The sequence below is a fragment of the Pseudochaenichthys georgianus genome, chromosome 19 (assembly GCF_902827115.2).
Source record: "Pseudochaenichthys georgianus chromosome 19, fPseGeo1.2, whole genome shotgun sequence".
NCBI classification, from domain to species: Eukaryota; Metazoa; Chordata; class Actinopteri; order Perciformes; family Channichthyidae; genus Pseudochaenichthys; species Pseudochaenichthys georgianus.
The window spans coordinates 6,393,236-6,415,438 of NC_047521.1; the positions used below are offsets into that span (position 1 = coordinate 6,393,236).

The 22,203-nt window shown below is 38.3% G+C and overlaps 1 protein-coding gene across 3 annotated transcripts in view; it reads right to left on the reverse strand.

The window, feature by feature from the left end:
- Nucleotides 1-22,203, reverse strand: part of st6galnac (ST6 (alpha-N-acetyl-neuraminyl-2,3-beta-galactosyl-1,3)-N-acetylgalactosaminide alpha-2,6-sialyltransferase) — a 60,129-nt gene that overhangs the window by 18,563 nt on the left and 19,363 nt on the right. For all 3 annotated transcript variants that reach the window (XM_034108044.2, XM_071206709.1, XM_071206710.1), the window contains 2 exons: nt 20,771-21,083; nt 19,311-19,476 (listed from right to left, as the gene is read on the reverse strand). In XM_034108044.2, coding sequence (XP_033963935.1) covers nt 19,311-19,476; nt 20,771-21,083 — 479 coding nt within the window. The remainder of the gene's footprint in view (nt 1-19,310; nt 19,477-20,770; nt 21,084-22,203) is intronic.

The window sequence follows — 22,203 nt, forward strand, 5'->3', positions numbered from 1 at the left end:
CTATCTTTCTTTTCTCCGTTATCGTTTTTTTTAACTGTAGGGTCTGCTGTATTGTTGAGGATGTTGATGGCTGGGATGCGTGGGGATGCACCTATGGCCACAATGTATTATTAGGCTGAGCTACTCAACTTTATGCCAATAATTGCCTTAGCCCCAGATGTTCCCACATTACTCCTATTATTTTCACTATGCTGATAAAATTAAAAAACTAATATAAAAAAATAATTCGGTTGCTTGCTTGCAACTATTTTCCAAGCAAAGTAAGTGCACGTTTTTATCATGTTTAACGTTACTGTTTAAACGGCGGATAAAGCAGCTTCATCATGGCAACTTCACAACAGCTAAGCTAAGCTAGGTTACAGCATCCAGGTGACTTTTCAGAGTTGTTGTGCCACCGTGGTAGGCCAGTTTCTTATCACATATTTGGCACACTGCCTTCTTTTTACCGTCGTCCAATTTAAAATGGTCCCACACAGCTGAAGTCTTCGGCATTTTATGGGTGAAACGAGGTGAAGCGAGGTGAAGCGTGCCATTTGCGTTCGTGACTGTGAACAGTGAACGCAATGTCAGGAGCACAGGCTGAGATTGTATATATTTCCGCATTTTAACAGTGCAATTCAAAAGTATAAATATAGTATAAGAATATGGCAATTCGCCTTTATTAATAGCATACATTTAGAAAAATATATTAATTTGTTTGAAAAATATTTTATTTTTAAAAATATTTTTTTGTTTGAAAAAAAAAAAAAAAAACGAATATCCGAATAATGAAATTGAAACCCGAATAGTTGGCCAACGAACGAATATTCGAATAGTCGAATATTCGGGTACAGCCCTACTACTCACCTACACTATAAACCTTGTCCCTCATGCTAGCCCTGACAACACCGGTAAGCACACCTTCATCTAGGCTGCACTGTTTGACGTGTCCTGACTTGTAGTGGTTCTCTCTTCTATCTACACTCTTGTCATCTTTGTAAAACGATATCAGACTGGTAATTGACACAGCCATGACTTCTAGTTAAATTCTGTGTGGCTAAAATGAAAAGCTTTGTTAAAATATGCAAGCACGCGAAAGTCAAAGTCAGCTTTATTGTCAAAAATTCTACATGTGTTATACATCCAGAAATATCGTTTCCCACAGTGTGACATGTATACATAAAACAAAAAGGGCCTAGATAACCGGGGTATACAGTTTAAAATGTTAATAATATATTTAAAGTGTTCAAAGTGCAGTTTCAGTGCAAGTCAGTTGAAACGATCTTAAGTTGGCGTGACGTTGAAGTCGTGCGACCCTGCTGCTGTACTGGCTTGTAGTTCGTTTATAGCATAACGTTAGCATTTCGCTTTTTGCGACTAGATTTATGATAAAAAAATTATAAAAGTAGGGGAGACATGTGGAGATTATCCGGCTGAACAAAACGTGATCATTCTCTTAAATGTGTGTCAACCACAGAACTTATTTCGAGCTATTTTCCAAAATCCTATGGAGAATTTGCATTGGTTTTTCACGAAGGAACCGGAAGAAGTTTACTTCCGGGTTTTAGGACGCGTCACTGCGGTTCTCTATTTTGGCCATTTTCAGTAGTCACATGATCCGAAAAACTAGGTCTTGACGTCATCTATGCGTTCACTTTGTAAACACACGACGAAAACATGGTGGAGTATTTGAGTTCGGACTCGTCAGCCGAGGAAGAAGTTTAGAAAAATAAAGTCCAGGCGGACTTACTTTGAATTATCACCATAGGTATTCATTCCATACAAATACAACTGTAAAAAAAATAAAGAACATACTCTGTTATCCTCTTAGGCCCCACGGACCGAAATCGCGTCATTTGCAGGAAACAACGTCTAAGGAACCTTAATATTTAATAAACTATGAATATTTTGTATCCATATAACGGGAAAAAAAACTAATTTAACTGATCTTTTTCATTTTTTTTCGTCAGAAAAAACACACAATGCTAACAGTGAGCCTCTGAATTAGCCCCGAGCGAAAAATGCTAACCTATTACTGCACCGAAAATCACTCCTAGCTCCCTTATTACTTATCCTAGCTGCACATCCAACTCATCGTTTATGATCGTAAAGACACAGAATCTAACGGTGCTCACCTCAACACTGAAAGATACAAACTCGCGACGTTATCAACAAAAACGTACATCAAAACAAGTGGCGCTAGGTACTAACATGCGCTAGGCTAACATGGCTTACCTTGGTCTTTGTCTGGTCTAAACTGGTCTTCAATGGCATTACAACGATAAAAACGATGATGTAGTTAATCCATAGGTTAATATCCAATGTGACTGTGTCCCCTTTGAAATGTTCTGATAATCTATAAGCAATAACACTGCAATTCCGTTATCTGCTGTCCGCTCTGTGCAATTCTCCTGTCCTGCAATTCCTGCTTCCTTACGTAGTAAACAATAAGTAAAGTCTGCTGCGTAATGTGCTTACGCTGGCTGGCATTGGCAGTGCACTGCATCTCCATTAAGTAATGGTTGATTAATAAATCCCATTTTATGTTTCATCATACTCTCAGAGTAGTCGTCCGGAAACTTGAAATGTTCGCTGCATACATGCGCCTGTGGATCTTTCGGTTCGGGCCGAGCACATTTCGCTAGCCACTGCCTCCGAACGTACTTCCTACGCTTACCCGTTGGCAATAGTTGGAACCGAGCATTCCGTGGATTGTTCCTATCCGAATTGTGGCAATGTTTCGCGATACAATGAGGCATATTTCAATAGAATTGTGAGAGTAACTAGAGTAAACAACATGAACAAAGCACATCAATTTGTCCTCGACACCAAACCATGCACCAAACGCATAGTTCACGTCACTTCCGGTAAAATAAGTCATGTGACTCGTCAAAATGGCGCCGCCCATAGGGTTGATGTTATTTCGGTAATTAATCATCTTAAAATCACTGATAACGTCATTGGATTAAAACAATAATAAAAAGACTGGCAGAGACTGGTCTGTTTTATCGGATGATAATTATTTAAAAATGCGTGTCATAAGGATTGCCTCCCTTTAAAGAAATAGATACAAAAAAGGCAGGGAAATAAAAAATGTTATCATAAAGAGACCATATTATGCTTTTTGGGGTTTTCCCTTTCCTGTAGTGCGTCATACAAGCAGCAAACTCTGGGGAAGAGCCGGTGTCGGTACCATATCTGTTCGGGGTACCATATCTGCTCGGGTGTATTTCCGTCACATCCGTCATATGATGGATTGTACGCAGGGTTGCCAACTTTGGGTACCTGGCTGGAGTGAGATTTTGATATCATGGGTTTAATTACACATATGCGCACGAAATGACTGCTATCGTGTCAGCAGCGGGACCTTAGCATATATATAGGATATATACAATATATACAAATACACAATATTGGACACAGACTATAAAGGGCACAAAGTTTCATTCACTAATGAAAGTCAAACACATCTTTCCACTATTTTATTGTGTGCCTGATAAGCAATTAATTGACTTATATAAATAAAAATGTACTCGATAAATTCTCGATAAGAGTATTTTTGTTGGGTAATCTATGGTAGGGCTAACCCATACAGTGGTGGGGCTCAAGTCAGTATTTGCAATGAAATTACATACACGCTCCCCTTGACAGTGAAACGCCACGCGTGAGGTTTAGATTATTTCCCTGTCTCAATCCAAATTGAACTGTATGAAATAAAAAGGCACATTTGTCTTGTAGTAAATAAAAAGGGCGACCTGGAGCCAATCCTGCAATTTCTCCACAGGTCAAAGAGTTGACATGCTGAAAACCCAACCCCTGCAGGGTGGTCTGGGGGGATTCTCCCCCAGGAGATTTTTTTTGTTTTAGTTTTGAAATAGGCTACTAACATAAAATACACATTCTGGTACTCTCTTGAGAAGAAAAATAAATAAATCTATTACTACACGACATATTAAAAAAGTTAATGCCATTTTAGTTTTTTGTTACTTTGTTCTGAAAGCTGAACCTGCTGCTCCTCACAGAGAGAAGAGGGAAGAGACTGTGAATTACTTTACATTGTGGATAAGGGTGGATACTGAGCCCCCATTGTTCTGTGTGTCAAAATGAAAGACAGCCCACACACCAATCCAGGGACGTGCACAGACATTTGGAGGGGCTATTGCTCTAAACTGGAAAAAGGGCCTCCCCCCGAAAAAAAACATAAGACCTTTTTTTAATATAAAAGAAACCAAATGATTATTACATCAACTAAATTGAACAGTAATTCACATCTCATAACAAAATAAGCTAAGGCAACTACTTGCATTCGGTGACTTAATTTAAAAAATGAAAATCAGGGACATTTTTTGTTTTGCGGTCCATATCTCATTAAAATATCTAATGTTAGTAACTATTAAAGACAAAATGGGGACAATTCTGTTCTAATGTAGTTTGACCATTGTAACTGCTGTGCAGTCCAGACATACTGATAAAATAGGACCTCTAACCAGGGGTTAAATTGGGCCGGGGCTGTTCAGGGCTGTCCGGGGCTCAGCCCGGCACATAGGACGATGCTCTGACGTCATCTCCCTCGCTCATTTGTCATTTGTTTAAGCCATAATGTCAAAACACCTCTCGTTCTTAATATAGACTTTATTTAGGGTCGATATGTGTTGACTTTAAAATTTAAAATAGCAGATCTCTGTGACAGGGTATCGTTTTTCCGCTTAGTGAACGTGTGTCTCTGCTCCGATCAGGAGCTGCAGCACCGTGGCTCCTTCGTGCAGAGAGTCTGCAGCGGTGTGTGTGTGTGTGTGTGTGTGTGTGTGTGTGTGTGTGTGTGTGTGTGTGTGTGTGTGTGTGTGTGTGTGTGTGTGTGTGTGTGTGTGTGTGTGTGTGTGTGTGTGTGTGTGTGTGTGTGTGTGTGTGCAGAGAGTCTGCAGTGGTACCGCCAAACCCCCGACCCGTCTTGTAACACGGAGCCCGTTTCCTACACCATCAGGGCCGGTTCTAACCAATTTGCTGCCCTAGGCGAGATTTTAGCTGGCGCCCCCCCCTGCCAGAGAACAAATAAAAGTATCCAAGGAATACACAATAGAATATATAAAAAATCTCTACAAAAGACCAATGCACTACAAAAACAGAAACGTATTGACATAAGTCAATGTGAAGCTGACCGTTGAGCGGCCCAGACCAAGCAAGGAGGCAGAACGTCCAAAAATATAACCCGGCGTGGGCATTTATTAAAAACACGGGCACAAAGTTCACAGTCTTAATCCTGCTGTTCTCCTTGTCCACATCCTGCAGCCACAAGGATCTCACACACACACCCAGCCTTCCCAACAGACAGGGCCACAGAGCCTAAATACCCACACTCCAATCATCACAACAAGACACAGGTGAGGGGGGAGGAGACGACACAGGACACCAGGTGCACACAATCATCAGCCACAGACAACATATACTGTGCAATCACGCCAACAAAGTGCCCTATCACCCGGCCTGAAGCCGTCAGTCCATAGTGACGAAGCCACCTTCGTCACAGTCATATACATAAAAGGCTTCAAATGTATTCGGTATTGTATGAACATGTTTGAATTGGGGTGTGGACGTCACATCCTCTAGGGGGGACCGGGGGTATGCCCCCCCAGCAAGAAATGTTTGAACATTTAAAGTAAAATGCTTCAATCGGGTGCACTTTGAGCACACATTACTAGAGACCTGACCTAGGGGGTACAACTCTAAACACCCATGTGAAAAATATTGGTTTACATTTTAATAATCAAATAAGTATGTGAACATAACCAATAACCTACCATAGCCAATAGCAAATAAATGCAACTTATTTTATTTTTGTTGTTCATTCATATCTTATTTTACCTAGTTAACGTTTATTTATGCATATTTTTGTATCTCTCAAGTTTTAAACGATATTTTTGGTTTACTGTCCTATAGTATACATTGAAATGATTTCAAACCCGTTTATACCAATAATTATAAAAGAGTGCCTTGGAAATATTTGTTTACATAAATTGCATTTATCTCTCTCGCTCGATCCCACACCCACTTTGGCTGTGAGCTGCGGACGCCTGATAAGCCAACACCCCCCACTTTCATCACTTACAACGGCCATCGTACAGGGCAAATAAAAAGTGTAACCGGGGTGAAAAGGGTGTTACCTTGACTTAATTATGAATGTTAAGGCCGAAAATTAGGATGAGCGCAAACAGTCAAAAAAAATAGTTTTCCTCCCAGAGCTGCCAGCGCAGCGCGCTTTAGATTTAGAATTTAGATTTCCAGACAAATGTTCTTTAGTAAGTGTGCAGAGCAGTGTTGATTTAAAAAAGCAATTTGAAGGTTGGATATTTGTAAACCTATTTTTGTGTATATATATATTCATAATTTAAGATGTAAATGAATTCCAGTTTATTTGTAGTACTTTCTATTTTTATTGTGACATTTGGTGGCATCAATGTCTGCATTTGATACAGATAATGGAGCAGTTGCTTTAGGGCCACAGTGTAGGCCTAAATCCCTTAAGGTCAAATAATGAGATCCTCTATCATGTTGATTCGGCCACAACAGAAAAAATAAAAATAAACTCTCGCTCTCTCCAGAGGGGCAGGTCAGCCAAAAAGGCCAAACGGGCCGTTGCCCTGGCAACATTAGCCCGTACCTGTGCACGTCCCTGCAAATCATCAAACCGTGGGGTCTTATTTCATTACGTGTTGATTTCTATCAACACGTAATGTTGTATCGATGTATATAGAGATGTACTACAGCAAAAGTATTCTCCGTCGGGACTTCCTGGAACAACACACCACGCCGTTATCTTGATTCTGATAGGCCAGAAGACATTATCAAAGATGTTCTATTGAGAAGACGATCACTACCTGACAAGTTTTCAAAACCGTTTCTCGTCTTCGGTATTCTTGTTTTTGGCGTGAGAATAGTTTGGGCAGCGTGAGAGCGTGAGATTGAGAGTGAAAGCGTGTGTCACACGCCAGATGCGTGAGAGTTGGCAACCCTGTTGTACGGCAACTCAAGAAGGCCATCATACACGGTCAAATTCCGAACATTTAAACATAGCCTACACTTCAATCTTTACTTTGTCCGTTATCATCATGGTTATTATATGTAGAAGATATACATTTTTTCTCCGTCATGTTGTTTCCATAGCAACAACTTCAAACAATAACAACTAACCGCTAGCCGCAAAGCTTGCATCACAGCCACTGCTCCGTTTTCGGAGACTTTGCACACGTTTTTCACAAACATTTTCACACGCGAGGAGTACTTCCATTCGCTTCGTCTTGATCTGTAGATGTGATTGATGTGTCGTGTGTCCCCCAACTCCTCTCCAAAGTTCAGATATTTAATAAAATACTCAGGGGAGTTTCCTGAATTTTCATGCCCAAAGCCAAGCACTAGGCCCTGGGTAAATTAAGAGGCTGATCTTGGCACTTTTGTCCACTTTCCCTGGTGGTAGAAACTCAAGCCAGACATCCCTGGAATCGTCTCAGAGAGTAGATGATCAGTGGGGCCTTGTTTTTACTGAATGGTGTGTTTTTTTATGGGGAATTCAAATATGAGCTTATTTTTAGGATGTTCTGAGACTATGCACACGTTTTCACAAACATTTACACGCTAGGAATACTTTCATTCGCTTCGTCTTGATCTGTAGATGTGATTTGATGTGTCGTGTGTCTCCCAACTCCTCTCCAAAGTTCAGATACTATATAAAATACTAAAAGGTAAATAAAACATTAAACATAATGACAAAATAACAACCTGAAAGATATGTATTCTATCTACACATTTCATAATTATCTAATCTAGTGGCCTTATAAAAGTGTTGGCTAAAGTAACGCAGAATATATATATTTTTTAATTTTAAATAATTAGAAACATTATTTACGTGCACAAGTACATAGCACCCCACACATAACAAGCTGTCCCGAGTTCCTCCGGCTGCAGTTCCGCAGACGGCTGGTGTGTGGCAGCAGAGCGCTGGGAGCAGAGGGAGGTGAGGTGCGGTGAGTTGCTGTACAATATAACGGATATGACGGATGACGGGTGCGACGGAAATACACACGAGCAGATTTTAAAAGAATTTTTTTTTTTTTTTTAATATAAATGTTTTATTGAACATTTTTAAAACATACAAAAGCTCGGTGAGGATATCATCAACTTAACAACATAAGTGCAAGACATTCATTCACAATAAGACAAAACAAAATACATCCAATAAGAGCCAGGGGGAGAGAAAAAAGCATAAAGGCACAAAAACATTTGAGAGGCATTAAGCTTACTTAAAATAATAACCATTTGGAAATGTCATTGCAAATCTTTATAGACATGTTACAAGATTGTATTTTCCTAAGGGACAAAAAAAAGGACTTGAACTCATTTATGAAACAGGGAAAGGAGGGCTTGCCTCTTCTCCATTTACTACAATGTAAATGATATTTACCCAAAATAATAATTATATTTACCAAATCAGATATGGGAGGATCCAAATTATCAATATAATATAAAATGTGATATATTTTGAAGGCCGGAATGTTTGTTAATTTAAGTAACAACCAATCTCTCACATTCGACCAAAACAATTTAGAAAAAGGGCATGAGAAAAATAAATGTTCCAACGATTCATCAGATAAATTACAAAAGGAACATGGTTCCACTTCAAATAAAAATCTTGAATTTAAAAAAAGTAGAAACCGGGTAGATTTTATGAACAATTTTAAAATGAGTTTCTTTTGCTTTAGGAGAAATATGCCATTTTATAAAATAAGATAGAGCTTTTTCCATTACAGATAAAGTGTCTAAATCGGTCCCTTGTGGAAATAAGCCTCTGTTCAAATTGTGAAAAAAGTGGGATTTCAAAGAAGCATTAATAGATTTGTTATTCTTAAGAGTATCACCAATACATTCCAAACTAGGTAAAACTGATACAACATTTGAGTAAAGTATTATGAATCATTTCAATAAGTGGTACAGGAATTACTTTACAGATTTTGTTATAATCTTTAGCAGTACACGTTATATTGTATTTCGTTGAAAAAGCCAAAACATCTAGCAGTTTACCATTGCAATCTAGTAAATCACTAACAAACAAAATACCCCTCTCATACCAATCACTCCTAAACAAGGATTTTCTGTTTATAATAATCACTCTATTGTTCCATAAAGTAGATCCATGAGGAGAATAATTGTGGGTAAATATCATTTTCCAATAATGAAGTATCTGCTTATGAACATTTGACAATTTGGTCGGAATCTTATTAACCTCAAAATCACATTTTAAAAGAAAATCAAACCCTCCTAGACGTTTAAATATGGCCTTTGGAATATGGAACCACATGGATTCTGGCTGGGACAAAAAAGCTTTCAACCATTTTATTTTAATTGTTCCAATCATCGATTCAAAGTCTAAGGCTTTAATTCCGCCTATATCATATTCTTTAACAAGCTGTGACTTTTTAATGTAGTGAGTTTTATTTCTCCACAAGAATTGGAAAATAATTGAGTTGGTTTTTTTAATATTGGCCAAAGAGACAAAACATGAGTGGCATGGATAAATAAGTTTAGATATACCTTCTGCTTTAGTAAGAAGAACTCTGCCAAAAATAGTAAGATCTCTAGTTAACCAATGACAGAGATTTCTTCATATCTGTGATACGGTTACAAATATTAAGATCTTCTCTCCTGATATCATTTTTAGACAATGTTATTCCTAAATATTTCACTTCAGGTACCACTCTAATGGAGTCAATAATGGAATCATCACATGAATGGATAGGGAGTAATTCACATTTTGAAAGATTAAGAGATAACCCTGATGCTTTTGAAAAAATTGAAATTGTGTTAAGAGTTTCCTTTACCATGGATTTATTCTTTAGGAAAATGGATGTGTCATCCGCAAATTGACTAATTTTAAATTCTTTGTCAAAGAGGTTAATGCCTAATATTTTTGTGATTCTTTATAATAAGCATCGTTAAAACTTGGGTGGTCAGAATAAATAATTTTGGGGAAATAGGGCAACCCTGTCGAATACCACGTAAAACCTTAAACCTAGGGCTCATTCCAGGGTTCAAAGATACAGAACTATAGATGTCCGAATAGAGCATCCTAATTATGTTGCAGAAATGTTAACCAAAACCCAGAAATGTTAGAGTTTCCATTAAAAATGAATGTTCAACAGTATCAAAAGCCTTGTAAAAATCCAGAAATAGTACGAGACCTTCAGTATCAATAAACTCCTGGTAATCGAGCATATCCAATATCAGTCTGGTATGGTTATGAATACTTCTGCCCTTAACAAAGGCTGATTGACATTCATCTACTAGTTGATTCAGACCTGAGTTTAACCTGTTAGCATAAACATGTGCTAACAGTTTGTAATCATTACATAGTAGGGTAATAGGTCTCCAATTATCCAACAAAAGATTATTTTTATTTGGTTTTGGAATTAAGGTAATAAGGCCATGTTTCATGGTTGGCGAAAGGTTTCCTGCTGAAATGCAATCTGTGAAAGCCTTATAAAGCATTTTTCGCACATCTGACCAAACATATTTGTAAAACTCTATGGTTATACCGTCCAGCCCTGGTGATTTGCCACCAGACATTTGCAGTAATGCACTATCTAATTCTTCAATTTTTAGTCGATCGTCCATATACTGTTTAAAAGGATCATCTATTGTCTTTTTGAATTCTGTAATTTTACTAAAAAAGATATCACAATTTTCTTTAGAAAACTTTGAGTTATATAAATTGCTATAAAAAAAAATTCTAATTTCTTCGTTTATCTGGTCTTGATTTTCAATAGTGACATCATTAACACTCAGTTTTTGGATTTTCTTTTTCACTTGTCTTTGCTTTTCAAGATTGAAGAAATAAGAAGTGTTTTTCTCTCCTTGCTCAATCCATCGGGCTCTCGAACGAATAAAAGCTCCCTTAGCTTTTTCCAAATGCATATGGTCTAATTGTGTTTGTAAATTGTTCAGTTTAATTTGCTCATCCAATGATAACTCAGCTTTAAGGCATACATTATTAATTTCACTTGTCATCTCTTGTTGTTTTTGTTTCTTTAATCAAGAGGAGTATTTACTGGAATTTATCGCAATCTGTCTCACACTAAATGTAAACCATTCCCATTTACTGAGAGATGACATATCCAAAGCCAGAGTTTCTTTTATCAGTTGTTTGATCTTTTTACAAAAATCTGCATTCTCCAAAAGACTATTATTGAATTTCCATATAGGTTTAAGATTGGGACTGAAGTTGCATAGTAAAAAGGACAAAGAGATGACACAGTGATCAGTCAGAGGTGATGCTGAAATGTCACACTTTGAGACATTAGTTAAACTAGTAGAGATTAACCAATAATCGAGCCTAGAACACTGACCATTGTTAGAAGAGTTAAACCAGGTATATTGTGACTTTGAGGGATTATTTATTCTCCAAACATCGGTTAAATTAAGTTTAGAGGCCAAGTGAATAATAGAATCATTAAAACTATGACAATGTCCCCTTAAAGGACGACGATCTAACCACTCATCAGGAACTACATTAAAATCCCCTCCGATTATAATCTTATCCGTCATATAAAGTACTTTCCATTCCTCAAATTTTTGGCACAAGATTGAAAGAAAATTATTGTTTTTAATCTTTCTGTTATATCCATAAACACACACCGGTATGTAATTAGTCCCATTAACATCAGTCACAACCATTAGCTAATGACTGTTTGTATCACTCCTGTGGTCAATTATATTTCCAGGTAACCTGTTAAATAAAATCATCACTCCAGCCGAATGTGATGTTCCATGGCTGAAAAATTGTTGTCTCCCCATTAGTGTTAATTTCGTCAGCTACTTTTTAATTTAGTTTTAGTCTTAGTCCTGTGTTAAATTTCCTTTTTAGTTTTAGTCATATTTAGTCACCTTCATCCTGTTTTTATTTAGTCAAGTTTTAGTCGACTAAAAGTCTGAGCATTTTAGTCTTATTTTAGTCGACTAAAACAGTAAACATTTTAGTCAAGATTTAGTCGAAGAAAACAAATTATTTTAGTCTACTTTTTGTCAATGAAAACTGTTGAGTCTTTTTTAGTCATCAGATTATATAGAACATTTCAGTCAAACTAGTCTAACCAAAACCAATAATTTGTCATTTTAGTATATAAATAAATAAGATTATCTTGTCCTTATTTGATGAAAAACTCAGGTTGAATGATTAAGAAAGCAGCTTTGCAGAGAGTTTGTGGTGTTTTTACCAGCTGTGTTATGGCCACATTGCTTCCCTTCTGATAAAACAATGCATTCGCTTTTTTTCTCCGCCTCATTGTAGCGAAAATGGGCCCAAATATCACATAGTTTCTTTTTCCCAAGCAGTGGTGGCTTTAGACTTTTTCGTTGTCAGTCATTTTGACGGACAGGATCGTAACATTTCCGTCATAATCCATTATTATCCGTCGAGTGCACAATGTATCACTCACTCGCGCTGACGGGGGGGTATTCGGTTAACGCGACCACTGCTCCTAAGCCCTGTTGTTGCCATTTTATTTTCTGTTAAATAAGGTTAGTTAGACCATGAGTTAGACCCATAGGGTTAGACCCGAGTCTTCCTGACAGTTCATATTGTGCCGCTGCCCGGTCTAATTCAAATCTCCCGCCGCGCGCAGCACAGAAACAGCTGCTGCTCTGCCGCAGCACCGGAAATGGAACTACTGGGAGAAAAACTGACTATCAGAGATTTAACGTTATCTTTGATAATATTTCGTCTCCTCATTTTTCGTCAACGAAAGTAAAGAGAGATTTTGTCATAGTTTTTATTTAGTAAACTACATTTTCGTCTCGTCACTTTTCGTCAACGATATTGCATGATGATTTTGTTACAGTTATTGTTTACTGCCGTCTGTGTCGTCTCGTCATCGTCTCGTTTTCGTCATGGAAAAAAAGGTCGTTGACGAACATATTTCGTCATAGTTTTAGTCAACGAAATTAACACTACTCCCCATTGTACTTTCCAGAACTTAGTATCTGCGTCTGCAGAATGAGTTTCTTGCAGAAAAACACAATTTGCCTTTTGTTCCTTACAAAAAAGAAAAATTGCCTTACGTTTCACATTGTTTTTTAGCCCCCTAGCATTTAAGGATATGAACGATAACATTGAAAGAGCAAAGATAGAAACCTTAAGAAAATGCGCAAAGGAATGCTATATCGATGCGCAGGAGTGAGTAACGTAGCCCTTAACAAACATGTTTAGTGCAATAGCTCACAACATTTTGAATATAACCTGAGACAAGTCCAATCCTAAAAAATAAATAAACACTCAAACTGAAAACTTCAGCATACCTACTGAGGACTGAAAACCTGCTCCCTGTCCCTCCAGTTAATTACTGCGGTGTTTTTCACGTTATTCCGGGTCCACTCTTTTGTTGTCAATCAGCGCGAAGCCTTCCTTCAGAAAAGCTCTCTTCCCCTTTCTCCTGGCTTCTTGAACCAGTGGCCACAGCTTGGAGCGAGCCTCCCGGTCCTCCTTGGAGAAATCCTCTTTGAAACGAATGTGCATCTCGCTGCAGACTCTCGCATCTTTGGACTTTTTCCAGATCTCGTCACGAACAGTCCTCATCCCGAACTGAATGATGATTGACCTCGGTGTGTTGTTGGAAGTAGCTGCATTACCCTTCATACCCAGCCGATGGATAGTGTCTACTGAGTCACGCAGCTTTTCCACAGACAGAGGAACAACTCTTGTGAGTATCCCGATCACAGCTTCTCTTGTGTTTTCTCCTTCTTTTTCAGGCAGACCATTCATCCTCAGATTCCACCTCCGTTTGTAGCGGGCTTGGTCCTCGCCAGACTTACGTAGTAAAGTGTTATCTTTCAGAAGATCATCAAACTTTTTCTGAAGAGCAGAAATGTCTTTCTTATTTTCTTTAGCTGCTTCAGTGTTTGCTTCAATGCGTTTTTCAAACTTTTTTAACAGCTCTGTCTGTTCATCCATTTTTCCGGATAAGACTTGTATTGCCTGGAGAATGGTGCTGCTGCTATCCTCTGCCATTTGTGTTTTGCTATGAACCTTTGATTTCTTTGGATTCGGTCCTTTAGTTGGTGTGTGGTCCCAATTTACTTTTTGTCCCTTAGAGTTGTCCGCTTCCATGTCCTCAATAACCGAGTCGTCACACGCCTAGTGCTGCGTACCGGTACGCCGAACCGGTACTGGACTTGTAAAAAGTTTCGGTTCAAGTCCGGTTAAAACCGGAACGTCAGGAACCGGTACTTGGACTCGCAAAAAAACTAGCACTTACGTATATTCTGGTGTCTGTGGTTATTTAAACATTCCCTGATAAACATATTCAGTGTCAATAAATGAGTGCTAACCCCAGTGTGCTCAGTGTACAACATCACATGTCATTTCACCTTCGATTCACGGTTTGAAGACGTAGCATTTCGCAACATACTAATGCTAACCGGAAGTGAATAATTTTCAGAATAAAAGTATTAAGTTAATAGTGTGAACTTCCGGATTTTCAGAATAAAACTGATTTAAATTCAATAGTGTATTTAATTCAAAATTACGCCATATCAACATTGATTTTAATTTCTAACAGTATGTATGTACATCACTATGTATGTAGTATGTACTGTATAATGTACACATGTAGAGTTGTAGAAAATACATGGTGCAGACAGTACAGTACACTCTGACTGTACAGTCACTACAGTGTATACTGTATAGTAGGTGTGTAACAGTGTGATGCGTATAGTCTACTCTACACTCTACCTTTCAGCAACGTTTTAGGGATTTAGGCTCAGTCAGCTCAGGGACTGTTTGGTTACTTTAGTTTGGTAAATGAAATACATGTTTGAACTTTGTAGTAGTTCACTGTAGTTGCTGTCATAAGTCATTTGTAGACTAAGTGGCAAAAAGTGTTTTTTTACATTTGTACTTTGTAGAGAAATGTAGACACAAGTTGGAAGGGAGCTCAATAAACCTGACGAGTTTGAATTTGAGTTGATTATGAGTTAATTTCAATTGATAATTAGCTCACAATAAGTTCACTTTAGTTACTCGCACAACTTGACACGAGCCATGGGTTCAGGTCCGGACTTATAAGTCCGGACCTGAACCTGAACCTCTGGACTTGAGTCCGGACCTGAACCTGAATGTGAGTCCAGGTACGCAGCACTACACACGCCTCACGGAGAACTTTTAAGTTGTGATCGTGGTCGGTCATGCTAGCAGGCACTTTATGTCAAAAGTCTTGGTAACTGAGGAGTTAAAGTAAATTGTGACTATTTAAGCTTCTATAATAACTTAAAGTGTATCATGAATAAGCTATTGCCTGTCAGTTTTGCAGTCAAGGACTCAAATCTAAACTCTTTTTACGAGCCTGCAACGTTGCTGCTTCTCACTCCGCCATCTTGAGGCTTTTTTTTTCTCCCCCCCACCCCCAGCAGATATGGTACCCCGAGCAGATATGGTACCTACACCGCGACGCCAATACGGAAGTGCCACACACTACAGTTCATACATGGGCCGCTAGGGACTGGCTGCAGAAAGGAGCAATTTCCATAGACCCCCATGTTAAAATGCCCAACTTTACAGCAGAAAAAAACATGTTTCTACCCCTGGATGCAATAAATATTATTATCGATATAGTTAGATTCCACCTTCATGATTATGAATCTGTGAGTGAATTGTTTTCTAACAAGACCCTTTTATTTATATTAGGTCTTAAAGTTTTTGCATAAATTAGGGCGTGGTCAGTTTGATGGACACGTACATGCCTCACTGTCAGCTAACAGCAACTTGTCCACTCTGCTAGGCTACAACCATAGAGGCTACAACGTTAGTTAGTCATAGTACTGTACTTGACCCTTTAGCTTTAGCCTTGTTCGTGGTGATTGTGCCTTTTAGGGAATATTGTTACAAATACCAGACAATTAAAATGTCGTGCTGTGCGCTTGAATGTACTAACAGAACTTTCAAGAAGTCTAACATGATAATATTATACATGTTAACCCCGTTCGCAGGTGTTTGTGTGCTTGGTAGCTTAGCTTGTTACTTATTAGCCAGCTACGGACGTAACCCTTTATGCATACATATACATTTTAGTTTATGATTCAGCCTTGGGTAAGACTTTTATAGTCTATGGCTATGACGCCCATAATGCTAAACGGGAGCAAATGTTAATAGGGGACCCAATTATCCCAGTGGTGGCCGCCGGAGCTAACGGAGCCGCAGGGGGCTAGCTCCAGCCGGCGTCCCGGAGCTAGCCCACTGCGGCTCTGTTAGGTCCGGGCGGTGGAGTCCGTCTTTTCTCAACGTGTGAATGACAAGCATTAAGAATAACAAAATATAGCTAATTCTCTTGCAGATTGTCTCATTTGATTATGAATGTAACGTTTATATAGGGGAACTACACTGTTAGCAGTAACTTGGTATGCATGTATTTCATGTTAGCTTAGCTTCTTAGCCTGAGCTAGCTCTGTTTACTTCCAGTTCTGAGGCAGCAGGTCCCGCCTCGGCTCCGCCTCTTTGCCTTTATTTGGAGCAGGCAGGATTAGACTCTGACGTCACAGTCGAGCCGTTAGTGGCCGACTCCGACCTACTAACGGCTTCTCGGCAACTCTGCAGAATCCTATGGGTGACGTCACGGACACTACGTCCATTTATATATACAGTCTATGGTGTCATATAGGTTTTAGTGCATGTAAATGCTCTGTACAGCCTAACATCTTCATTCCCCCCATAGGTAGTGACAGCACTATGTTACATGATCTCAACCCAGTCTCATGGCATTTCGTGTTCACCAACACAATTTTTAATCTAATGATTCGCAATGCATTTCTACTGGTAATGTGTTTCGTGCCTGCAGCACGTCTTTTTCTCCGGTCGGGTCGTGGAAGACCGGAAGCTGTGTGGTTCATAAAAACATGTTCTTACTCAATATCAAGCCACAATTATTGCTTTTATTTTATATCGTATAATTTCTGACTTCTGTTGCCGTCTGTGAGGAAAATAAATGGGGCTCAGAGCCTCAGAATACTGAAATCTGTATTTTTGAAATCTTTTTTTCCTTCTAATTTGTTATTCTTTTCAAAATAACACACTTTTATTTACTCACCAATAACACACAATTATCCTTGCTTTTATTTATTGGTTTAATTCCATAATCTCTGCCTTTTTTGGCGTCCGTCAGGAACTGAATTTCAAAATAAAAAATAACCGGAAACAGACGTAGGCCTCTAGGAGTTTAGGATGGCCGAAGACACTACACTACCAATAATCCCCAGCTATCATTTAGGACTACAGTCCCCGTGATTAATCTTCAAGCTCTGGGATTGGATGTTGGAGTGGCAGTGCGCCAAGGTTACGCAGAGCGTCAAACAGCTGTGTGAAATGGAACGAAACCACGCCAGACTATCCAAAACTGGAATCGAACGCCCCCCCCCCACCAGAACTACACATGCTGGCTATTGTCTTTCGCAAAATGGTGTTATCAAATGTAAAACATATAATTAATAAATGGGTGAAAATTGCTTGTGTCCATAATGCGCAGTATTAATATATACCCACATGACAGCTCATTGTTACTTTGTAATTCTCCTCCACTACAATTCAGAGGTTAACCTGGTATTTTTACTCCACTACATTTATTTGAGTTACTTTGCAGATTCTGATTAATGATTAATTATAAACAACCCTTAAATCAGACTTTAGTTACACCTGAGTAAAATTCAGGGAAGGTGATTGTCAAGTGCCAACAATCAGGAGAGATATTTGATAGTTGGTGCTTGAGAAGACTAAACATGTATCTGCAATTGACATGAATGGAAACGAGTAATAAAGTATATTCATTACTCATTATTCTCTACTAATAGTTAATTAAAGACTGTATATGATGGCTATTTTGCACATTCCTTTCCAGATTTCAAGATTTTGAAAGGTTTATTGACATATCATAATTATACACAACTACGGTGTATAAAATGAATGAAAATCTTTTGTCACAGGTTCCTCAACAGTGCATTAAAAGACATCTATCAATATGTGTGTATACCTCCACCATTAAACTGTCATATTCTGCACATTTCTTATACTATCTACATACATGAGAGTATAATTCATATGTATAATATCAGTTAAAATAAGTGCTTCAACATAGTTAACATTGCAGGAAAGCAATATATTAGACGTTAAGTACTTTGCCAGGCTTAATATTTATCTGTAGATAGATATCCCCAAAGTTGTTTTCTTATTTAAAAGAAGACCTAATCTAAATTATTATTTAATGTTTAATTAAAGGTTCATTCGTTTGTCTGTTTTGCACCTCCTCCTATTAATATCTTTGTACATCGTGCACTAAACTGTTTTATTGTAGAGATCACTTATAGTATCTTCTTGATTTTTTATATTCTATATTTCTATCACAGACCTTCTACTTTCCCCCTATGAAAGTATGTACTCTTCATATTTTTTTAATCAAATATAACACGTAAAAACAATAATTCAATAACGTGCTTTAACCACTAGGCGGTGCACACAAGGTACACACAGCCATACTAACTTTGTATTATTAGTGTAGGACACTTATGGATGTACAACATCTGAAGATAGTTTTATTCATGCTCTTATATTCAAAGAAAATCAGTAATATCTTTAAAAACTACAAGTCCTTTTATATCAGCTGTGCACCGTTATGGTGTAAATATAACCTATCTATGAATAAGATCAAATGTAAAAGTCAGCAGAATTAGTGTTGATACTGCAAGAGACGTATTGTGTGAAGAGAAATTGAAGATGTTGTTTAATTGTTGATATATTTATGATACACGTCAAGTATTCAGTTTCGGCGGCATTTCTTCCAGTTTTGCCAAAGCTCTTCTCATCAGGGCTCTATAAATAAAGAACTACGGCAGATCTGTAATATGTAATGCAGCCGAACCGTGTATTACAATGCCGTTAAGGATAATTGTGTGTTATTGGTGAGTAAATAACAGTGTGTTATTTAGAAAAGAATAACACGAATCAATAGATTAAAAATCATGTTGGTGAACACGAAATTCCATGAAACTGGGTTGTACATCTTCTATTGGCTACCGCTCCAACACACTCCAGGAACATCTCTAAGCGGTTGACCAATCACAACAGAGCTGGCCAGCTAACTAATCAGAGCAGACTGAGCTCTGGTTTCCGACAGAGGGTGAAAAGAGGTGCTGCAGCATTAAAGCATGGAAACATGTCACGGAAGAAGCAACACATACAAATGTTAACCTGAAAATGAGCATAATATGTCCTCTTTAATGGGAAAAAAACATATCGAAGAACAAAAACTCACTTTTGTAATCGATCCCCCCCCAGCCATGTGTTCCTGGGTACTTTCTCAGACGCTGGTAGCTTTCCTGAGTGACGTGTTGGGCCCACTGCACGACTGGAATGTCGTTCAGAAACCGTCGACCAAATTCCGTTTTGGCGGCCAGTCTTTGTATACTATCTGTGCATTCCTGAGGGAAACAGGTACAGCCTGGTTGTTAACATTATCACACATCTTATCTGCTCCTCTATTTCGGATACCAAACATGTTTTGTTTTTTTACAAGATACTTTCAGGTGAAGGGAATATTCCTTGGCACTTCAAAACTTATTTGGAAGCCTAATCACAGGTTAATTCTTACGTAATTTGTCAATCATTAGATCTTCATCACCCTAAATGTTATCACTGAAAGAAGTCAGATTTAAATAAACAAATACGGAATAGCTTTTCACACCAACTCACAGTTTATGTCAAAAAATGCTACCAAAATAGCATATCTGCTGTGTTATCCAATGCTTTCTTTTCCATTTATACAAACATACACTTCCTTTCTTTTTTCACAATAAATTGTAATTTTCTAGTTTTTTAAAAGATTTTGTTCTAAAATGTTGCCAACAATATTACATTCATATTATTTGATGTATACCAATCTTGCTTGATATATATAACATTGTACACTTTAACATAATTAAAAAAGGTAGATACTTTAATTAAACCCAAGTTAAAATGATTGTTATCTATTACGTTTGTGAATTCTTTTGATCTAACAACACACAGTACTATCCCTACTCTCTATGGATTAGCAGCAACATAGAAGTGTGTCCCACATGATCATAATATAAAGCCAAAAGCACAACCTCAAGATTAACCTCCGGACTCTCACTCTACTGGGAGCAATGATTTAGGATAAACACAGTTGCCAAATAACAGCGTTAACCACAAGAGCTTTTATCCACAGACATATTCATTAGGACACTTACAAGGACATACAGTGCAATACATATAACACCACATGCACACAGACAAGGTTACATGAAAAGGTTACAAACCTCAATGAATGTATGCATCTAGGTAATTGTGTTATACGCCACTGCTTCTCTATGGAATAACAATTCAGCCTGTGTGTAAAATATAGGGATGATGCGTTTTCTTGCAGAACACTAAGATCACTCCCAATATTTTGAGGCAGATTTGAGTTGTCATATCTATCTTGCGTACAAAAATATGCTAGGAAGAAAAAGCAGAACCCAGCTTCAGGCGACAACGTTTGATTTGTTATGAAGGATTTACTAGAACAACAGACAACTGTGGCACCCATCCGATAACATATCCAGCACAATGAAAGCATGTGTTACTAAAGCACTATGATCCACAGATATAAATACATTATTAATCTACAATCATTTGAAGGTGTTTATTCACACATAAACATTCACAGTTTTTTTTAGAGGTCTTATAGGTCATACCAGCACATTTAGAACTTACCGTTTGTGGTGGGAAGACTTCACTCATGTAGGTGTCTCCGATGAAGGAGGGCACTGTGGGTCCGTGGGCCTTTGTGGGCTGTTGCTGGGGCAGTGGGGGGGCTTTGTTGATGGTCCTGGGTTTACCCATGCTATCAGACCTAGAATTGGATTCTGGGACATCTGGGACATTTGGGACATCTGAGACATTGGGAACAACGCTGTTCTCTTCTGGTTTGGGTTCAACAGGGAGCTCTCGGTCTAAGGTGGAGATAGGGGTCGACTGGTCGTTGATGCCCTCTTGGTCAAGAAGCTCCCCAAAGTCTAGTAAGTTGCTGTGGAGGACAGAACAGGATTTGGCAGTGAGTCCCAGCAGGAAGCAAATCAGTTGATCCCTCTCACTCTCTCAACATGATCCCATAAGGTTCACTCTTGAAAAAACAGTTCAACTTTGTCGGAATCATGCTTATTTGTGTTCTTGATGACTGTAATATGCGATTGATACCACTCTACTTTGAAGTTAGAGCCAGCCGCTAGTTAGCTTAGCATAAAGACTGGAATAGCCTACTATGAAACAGATGGCTGGCTATTTCAAAAGGTAATCTAGAAAGCTCATTAATCAGCATGTCATACCTTATTGTTTCTATAAAACACACAAAAAGAGAGTTTTGAGATGCTGGAGGACATTAACCTCAATCAGGTTAGCCACATTTCTCCATGTTTCCAGGCTATATGCTAAGCTAACTATCAGTGTTTGACATTCAGAACTCCTGCTCCTCCCGTGTCTCTCTGAGTCCTTTCCATTGCAACAGAAGTTTCCCTTACAGTATCCATGTCCCTCTAGGCAAGAAAACCAAGAAAGCCTATTTGAGCATCATTGTTAAACACAAGAACAAAAATAACAAGAGCAAAACCACGTTTATTTAACGCTTGACAACAGTTGACAGGACGTGTCTGTGGCGCCAACACACTTTCTACACTTGTATGCATAGCATGGAAAACATGTCACCATAATGAAGCAGGGTGGAGGCTGCATTTGTGTGACTATTCTCAATTAACTTGAAGTTTTCTTCAAGCATTTTTCCAGAGCTGTTAAACTAAATGTTTCTGTTTGTCAGTGGCAAGGAGAAAGCTTAGTTGCCATCACATATGAGACTTGTGTATGAGGAAAGGAGTAAAGGAAAAGAAAAAGAAGGGGCTTAAAGGTGCAAAAAAACTTTGAGTTACAGTATATGGTTGAAAGTTAGACTCCACTGTCAAAAGTTAAAGTGTAACTAGAACACAATTACTTAATGTTAAACAAGTATCAGAGGTTAACTACAGAGTGGGCAGGATGTCATTCAGGACGCAGCTTGTTTGTCATTTATATTCCACCTGTAATAAGTTTGTAAATATAGCGTAAAAGAGAAAGTAATGATTTTTTTTAAATGATTTTGATAGATAATTTTAATAAAA